We start from the raw sequence: 7,617 nt of genomic DNA on the forward strand, positions 1-7,617 counted from the left end.
TTGGTACATTAGTAAAAACCAGATACACTTTTTAAGTATTCAATCATACTATATAAAGGCATTCAATGCTAAGGTCTTTAGAGCTAAAACAAAACAGAAAAAAGGAGACGAGGAACAAAGAGGTGAGTAGGCCAAAAGCGCCCAAATATTAAAACCTTACATACAAGAGCAACAAGTCTTCATCATGATTCATGGGTAAACAAAATATACTCCTAAATTTTTACATCTTCAGTACTATCATATATGACCATGAAAACCTACATATACCAGTTGTTTAAACTATCCATAATCAGCTATCCACACCAAAGTCACAAAAAGTGAATCAGAATAATATCTTTGTTAGCAACTTCTTGTAAAACGTCCAAACACAGCAAAAGCTTCCATCTAGTGCAGCAACAGTTAGGGACCGGGAGTGATCAAAATACAAAAGTTCATATTAGTTAGTTTTCTTGGGAACAACATATGTATAGAAGAAAGGCAGATTACCTTTCTGTCCGCCTTCCTACTAAACTAGAACTTAGGGATTGGGCGAAACAAAGGATCCTCCTTGCTAAGGTATAGCTGATATAGTTGATGGCAGAGTTTAGTAGCTAAGCTTTTACATTTTTCATGATTCTTTGAAGGTATTTCGTCCACGGCTTTTCTGCGTTTATTTTCTAGATCACCATCGATCAGATATTCACCCAAAACACGTATGCTGCACGAGAAAAAACATACAAGAACATATAATAAGTTATAGAAAGTATTCACCCAAAACAGTTATGCTGCATGAGAAAAAAACATAAAAGAACATATAATAAGTTATAGACAGTATTCACCCAAAACAGTTATGCTGCATGAGAAAAAAACATAAAAGAACATATAATAAGTTATAGACAGTATTCACCCAAAACAGTTATGCTGCATGAGAAAAAACATAAAAGAATATATAATAAGTTATAGAAAGTATAATGGAGATAGTATCCGTTCAAACAAACTTAGCTACAAAGCCACAAAAAAAAACAATCAGATTGATTATTGAAACAAATTGGATATTACATGTCCCATCTGATATTTGGATTAAACAAATGCAATAAGATCTGATCAAGTAGTTGGAATCAGAACCAATCACAGATCACTTAACCCACAATAGACATGTCACAAATATCTGCCTTGGGCCTGTATTTTAACACAATACCTTCAGTAGAAAATTCCCCTTTTAAATTGTTTCAACTTGCAGACTGGAATTCAAAGATTTTGTAAGCATGTGTCTAGTGTACAATATTTTCTTGAACATCATCATGGCTTTTTCTATGTTCTCACAAATTCTTGCAATGGTGGTGAGGAATCTTCACCTTGGAGTGGAGAGTATTATTTGGCTAGATGCCCTGCTGAGACTTGACATCAACATGTTTGAAGGCATGTGGTCTTCCATCAAATAATGATACAAGGAAGGGTTGCTCTGATGATAAAACATTTTTACATACATGAACATACAACTTTCCAAATGTTCTCCAAAAGCATTTTATCTAGTTAATTACTTTATTATGACATTTCTTTCATATATGCCTTTTAGGCTGATGAAGGATTTGTTTTTCATCTGTTTTGCGCTGAGGGTCTACCGGAAAGAGCTTTTCTTTTTTTTTAAGAAAGAGGTAAGGTCAGCGTACATACTACCCTCCAAACCTCACTTGTGAGATTACTGGGTATGTTGTTGATAGACTGATGAAGGATTTGGACTATTATTATGTACCATATTCTAGTTAGTTATTTTGGCTGTGTGATTTGAGGCTATATTCTTGTTATCTGCCAGCATAATTATGATATGTTGGTTATTTGGCTCCTGAAGAAATATTTCACATAGTATTTAGTGTCAGCTTGTTTTCCCAACTTGTCACCGGGCAAGTGCAAAATTGAGTTACACGAACACAGACTTGTTGATTCAAGTATATTTATTTTCAGTTTTTGGAGGAAGATCTGGAGGACGTGAATTAGGATAGTAGGCTAGTGCCAGTTTGGGTTGTTAGTGTAGGGTATTACTTGGTGGGTGTATTATTCTTGTTATGCCATCTTGTTTCATGCTTTATTACGAATTTGTTTACTATTCTTTGTTTACTATTCCTTGCGGGTGTCGTATTTATGTTATGTCATCTTGTTCCATGCTTATTACGGATTTGTTTATTATTACTTGTCTTGAGCCGGGGGTCTATCGGAAACAGCCTTTCTACTTCTCCGGAGGTAGTGGTATGGACTGCGTACATCTTACCCTCCCCAGACCCCACTATGTGGGAATACACTGGGTTTGTTGTTGTTGTTGTTGTTGAAATTGTTTCAACTAAATTTGAATGTTGTCCTTATGATGTGGTGATATAAGTGTCTTCTCCCTATGTTTACAACATGGAATTCTTGATCTTCTTTGCCATTAAACACCGACAGTAACACATGCTAAGTGGTTATGCTGCTAAGGTAAAATAGCAGTTCAATAATCAAACTAACAATGTTACCACTAAGAAGATAAACTTGTCAAAGGATCGGGAAGTAATTACACACCTGAATATATCAGATTCACTCAACTCCAGTCTCATGGTATTACCCAGGCCCTTTGAAGAGATGTTTGGAGAAAATTGTCGCCTATAAAGTGCACATACTGCATCCATACAAAGTTCAGGGTCCTTATCCAAGGACAATCTTAAATCATCTTCCGAAGAGAACATTTTACATCTTGTAATTCTTTCTTTTTTAAGCTGGTAACTTTGGATCAACATATCCATACTTTTGTCACTCAAGGGATCATTCCCTGAATCTGAAGAACTATCATCACAAATATCATCAAGCTTGTATAAATCAGATCTTCTGGAAGAAGGTTGAGAATAAGACTTCCCTCCATCTTTGTCATCACATCTTCTCACAAACACCGTTTTATGCGAATTGTCATGAGCTAAGAACAGCTTTCCATCACAATTTAATTCTTGAATAGATCTTGTCTTTTGTTTGCCAGATAAAGAACCGTCACCATTGTCACTATCACTTAAGCTTCTTTTCCTTTTGGACAATGATGTTTCCTTTACATCCTCTTCTTTTATCAGGGATGGAAATGTTAAATTCCTGCCTACACCGTTACTTTTTGAAACATAAGCCTTTGCCTTCTCATCATCACAGTCGCTAATGTGGATACCAGTTGAAGACCCAGCCCCGTCAGGTGCTGTATTCAAGTTACTCTTAACAAAGTTTCCTGCTTCGCATGCTGATAGATCTATAATAGGTGCTCTATTCCCACAAGCCAAGTTGCTAAGGAGAGGGTCTGAAAGAAAGTACCAAGAATTTATTCAGCTTGCACAAGCACGCATGCAGTATCAGAAACATTTGTCTTTAATAAGATATGAGAGCCATCAATATAATGCACATGACAGATCCACAAGCTGGTAAATGTCTGTGTGTGCATGCACTACAGATTCTTAGAAGTTAGAATCAATCATGTGCAGAACCTCAACTCGGGTTCATGGTTAGACTACACAAGAGCTGAAAGGACCAAAGGGCGAGGTGCCAATTGATCTTTGGATTACGCCGAAAGTGTAAAAGTGACTACACATAAGCTCAACTTTTAATTTATATACTTGCTGTTTCTTGGAAAGGGATTGTGTACTATATAGAGTTAATACAATATTCTTTTTAAGAATGGATAGCATCTGAACCGACCAGAGCAGTAAAATTGGATTTCAAAATGAAATATAGGAACTACAGTTTCTCTAAAGAGATGTACGAGAACTAACACTTCCACTAAAACGAAGATAAAGAATATTAACCTTAAAAAAGCAGAGCAAGTGCTCTTTTTTTATGAATCATTAAAAAGCTCCAGACCTGTCTCTCTGTGAGGGTATCTGAGAAAGAGAGGTCAGAAGACGGATCCACAAGCTAGAAAATTTAAACATCTACAAAGTTGACTAAAACTCTCTCTCAATGCTGCTTTAACACCAGAGGAGATTAAGTCAGTGATACTGTCATGCATTATTTATGACCAGAGGACACTGATATATAGCAATAATGCTCAAATTTAGGAGCATTAGAAACTAACAATATAGTCGACACTACTGCCTATTTTCTACAGATAGGACAACACACATTTATTAGAAGGTTACTTAAAAAGGGCAGCCCAGTGCACTAAAGCTACCACTATGCGCGGTGTCTGGGGAAGGACCCCACCACAAGGGTGTACCGTACACAGTCTTACCTTGCATTTCTATTAGAAGGTTACTACAATAAGAATATATGGTTTTCAGGGTTCTGAGAATCATAATAAGTGAAACCATGCTACTGAAGTACTCACGCAAAGTATATCAAACTTTTAGCAAGAGGATTAAAATCTACATATTGTTTCTTCCTTGGTATAAGGAAAAGCATAGTTCAACAAGGAAAAGCATAGTTCAACTGCCATTTCTGTTTATCTAATCTAATGTGTTACTGCCAGAATCACATTCATATATTCCTTTTACGCATAGAACTCCTATGATAAGTAATACATCGAATATACTAATGCATTGGAGCTTTATCTAGATCTGACGTGATAACTGGACTGTAACTTCTTCAAAACTGCTTCCTAGTTCAAGGCTACATGCGCTATTTATTTAATGTCTTATGATATCCAACAGTCACTAAAAAAAGATGGAGCTAAAATAAACCTTCTACTCAACTCTCTGGTTATTTGCTACCTTTTGGTCAATAAGAAATTGATAGATTCTAATCCTCATCTCAGGTTGCTGTAATAATTTTAACAGGCTGGGGGAGCAATTCAAAAGGCTGGTTTGCATTTATTTTAAAATTATGTAAGGCACTACAATCTTCAACTAAGCTCGAGCTGCAACGAATCATACTTGATAAAGTTTGTTAAATGAATAAGAATAAACTCCATGGAAAATAAAGTTAATATCCTTAAAAAAAAAAATTAACTCCATGGAAAATGAAGAAGCTTTTACTTTTCTCTCAATACAAATGCAACATATAGCAGAAACATGACTGCAAATATCCTGATCATAGGACCAGAAGGATTGATACTTTCAGTTGTCAAACCAAAACTAGTTGGGAGGTTGGTAGAATGCCACAAATAACAAAAGATATGTTTGAATAAGCATGACAAATCAGATATACCTGCTTTCTCTGAATGACAACTTTTCTTTTCTATGTTGGAAACTTTTCTATGCAATGTCTGGACATCAGGACAATTAACCAAATTCATTTTGGTTGAAACAAAGTCTGTATTACCACTGCCTGCAGCAACGTCACCCATGTGACCATGTTAATACTAGACTTTGCAATTAAACAAAGGATATAAACCACATCAACTGCACGCGATCACCAAATCAGTGTCCACCACAATTCCAGTTCCACATAAATATTTGGGTCCACAAACCAAGCAAAAATTACAACATGCAACAGCAGCATACCAAGTGCAATCCCAGAAGTGAGGTATGGGGAGGGTCGTGTGTATGCAGCCTTACCCCAAGAGGCTGTTTCCAATAGACCCACGGCTTAAGTAAGCATATCAAAAATCAGATGTAAAGCAAACACAAAAGAAATAACATGTTCACTGAAGCAAAGGAAACTACACTGATAAGAGAAATAGACAATGCTCGACTACCTACTAACCTAATCCTCAACCCTAATATGCTAACCGGAGCAAAATAAACAACATATACTGCTAAGAGAAATAGATAACACTCGACTACCTACTAACCTTCTACCCTAATCCTCGACCTCCAAGTCTTCCTTTCCAAGGGAAAAAAAACAAGTGGCAAGAACAAATAATATGCTAACCGAAGCAAATGAAACAACAGATACTGATAAGAGAACTACACAATGCTCGACTACCTACTAACCTTCTACCCAAATCCTCGAACTCCAAATTTTCCTAGCTAGAGAAAAAAATTACAACATGCATGCACATATAAGTAATTCTTAACCATAGCGCAGAAACTATCACTCAATAACTGTAAGTCTGTAATCAAAAATTGAAAAGCCTACACAAAAAGGTCAAAGAACACATATATGATATAAGCACAATACCTTCATCTCGTGATTTACCACTTTTATTTCCAGTTGGCATGCTCGTGTAAGCATATCAAAAATCAAGTATGCAAAGAAAATACAAAAGCAACGCCGGAAACAACTCTGAAGACAGCAAATAGCAACAACAACTAATATGCTAATTGAAGCAAAGGAAACAACGAATACCGATAACAGAACTACACAACGCTAGACTTCCTAGTGTCCTTCTACCCTAATCCTCGACCTCCAAGTCTTCCCATCTGTGAAGAAAAAATTACACATGCAAGCATAGACATACATAAAGTAAAGCTTAAACATAAAGCACAAAAACCATCACTCAAAATAGCTTGAATTCAAAATCCTACACAAATATAACCACAAAATACCTTCATCTCTTGATTTACCACTTTCATTTCCAGTCGAATGAACCCTATGTATTTCCTCCTCCTCCTCCATAGCTTCCAAATCTTCCACCATTTTCCGGATCACCGCAACATCCACATGACATTTTTTCGCAGCTTCCTCCTCTTGCACTAACACTCTCCTTTCCAACTCTTCAAACTTCTCCACATACACCTTCAATTTCGCCTCAACTTCTTCCTTCTCATTTTTCAAACCCTCGCATTTCCTCTCCATTTCCTTCAACTGATTCTCCTTATTTAACCCCTCCATGTCAACTAAACCTCTTCCCTTCTCAGCTAAATTTCTCTTGAGATTTTCAATTTCGTTACGAAGCTGTTTATCGCGGTCGATTAAAATTCTTTCCACTAACGAATACTCCTTATCACGAAACGCCGATTTTAGATAACAAATCAACTCAGAAATCGATGAATCTTCCGAAATTGATGAGGAAATCACTGGCTTTCTGTTCCATGTGGCTCTAGTAAGTGAAGTAATCACCGGTTTCGTTTCGGTACTCATCGGAAAACCTATATTGAAAACTGAGGAGTAAAAAGTGAAAACCTAAAATTGCTTTTGTTTTAGTGAGGTGGAACTGCGGCACCGGTAAAGAAGACGGACGGACGTAATTGTTCCGGCGACGGTTAAGTGAGGTGCATTTTGGGGGTTTTGCGTGTTGAGGAATATCAACTGTGTACGGGTTAAACGAGGAGGGAGATGAAGCGGGAAATAGCAGAGCTAGCTGTAAGTTTTGGGGACGATAAGACACAAAATAATTAGTACTGCCGTTACTGTACATTTTAAGGGGAGAAAAATTTCTTCCTGTTATCATCTCTTGCTTTTCAACTTGTTTATCTAATTTTAATTAAGAGATGAATATATATTTAAATGATAATATATATATATGTTCGGTTCAAAATAACGTCATGCGAAAATTTAAAATTTATAAATAAAAAAAGTAATAATTTAAATGAAAAAATATAAACTAAAAATATAATATTATTGTCTCTCCTTAAACAAGACTCATAAATGACTATATTATTATGTTATTATATGTGAAGAGGTCTTTTATTTATAGAGTTCAAAACCTTTCGTAGGTTTGTCAAATATGAAAGTAAAAATAATTATGGTATTACTTTTATTTTTCTTATTACAAAAAGTAAAACTTAAATTTGGTAAGAAAATTAGGGCAAAAATCCT

General features: G+C 35.9%; 1 protein-coding gene across 5 annotated transcripts; it reads right to left on the reverse strand.

Moving 5' to 3' along the window:
• Positions 1 to 123: 123 nt before the first annotated feature.
• LOC107855315 lies at positions 124 to 7,274 on the reverse strand. Of its 5 annotated transcripts, XM_016700316.2 has the most exons (5): positions 6,405 to 7,265; positions 5,122 to 5,241; positions 2,530 to 3,280; positions 487 to 697; positions 124 to 384 (listed from the first exon to the last, which is right to left on the reverse strand). In XM_016700316.2, exons 1-4 carry the CDS (start codon positions 6,937 to 6,939, stop codon positions 511 to 513), a joined length of 1,593 nt encoding a protein of 530 aa, XP_016555802.1. In that variant the 5' UTR covers positions 6,940 to 7,265; the 3' UTR covers positions 124 to 384; positions 487 to 510. The 5 variants fall into 5 exon arrangements, with proteins under 5 accessions (XP_016555802.1, XP_047270057.1, XP_016555801.1 ...); XM_047414101.1 differs by lacking the exon at positions 5,122 to 5,241 and having other exon boundaries at positions 6,405 to 7,254; XM_016700315.2 differs by having other exon boundaries at positions 124 to 697; positions 6,405 to 7,252.
• Between the last annotated feature and the right edge of the window lie 343 nt (positions 7,275 to 7,617).

The sequence above is a fragment of the Capsicum annuum genome, chromosome 1, assembly GCF_002878395.1.
Source record: "Capsicum annuum cultivar UCD-10X-F1 chromosome 1, UCD10Xv1.1, whole genome shotgun sequence".
In the NCBI taxonomy this organism is placed as follows: domain Eukaryota; kingdom Viridiplantae; phylum Streptophyta; class Magnoliopsida; order Solanales; family Solanaceae; genus Capsicum; species Capsicum annuum.

What these genes read in the sequence shown, in the direction of transcription:
- LOC107855315 (XM_016700316.2), bottom strand. Translation starts at nt 6,939, where the DNA reads ATGAGTACCGAAACGAAACCGGTGATTACTTCACTTACTAGAGCCACA. An exon ending in TGGTAAATCAAGAGATGAAG is followed by an intron (nt 5,242 to 6,404) that starts GTATTTTGTGGT and finishes ACGTTGCTGCAG; the next exon opens with GCAGTGGTAATACAGACTTT. An exon ending in TTGTCATTCAGAGAAAGCAG is followed by an intron (nt 3,281 to 5,121) that starts GTATATCTGATT and finishes ACTTTCTTTCAG; the next exon opens with ACCCTCTCCTTAGCAACTTG.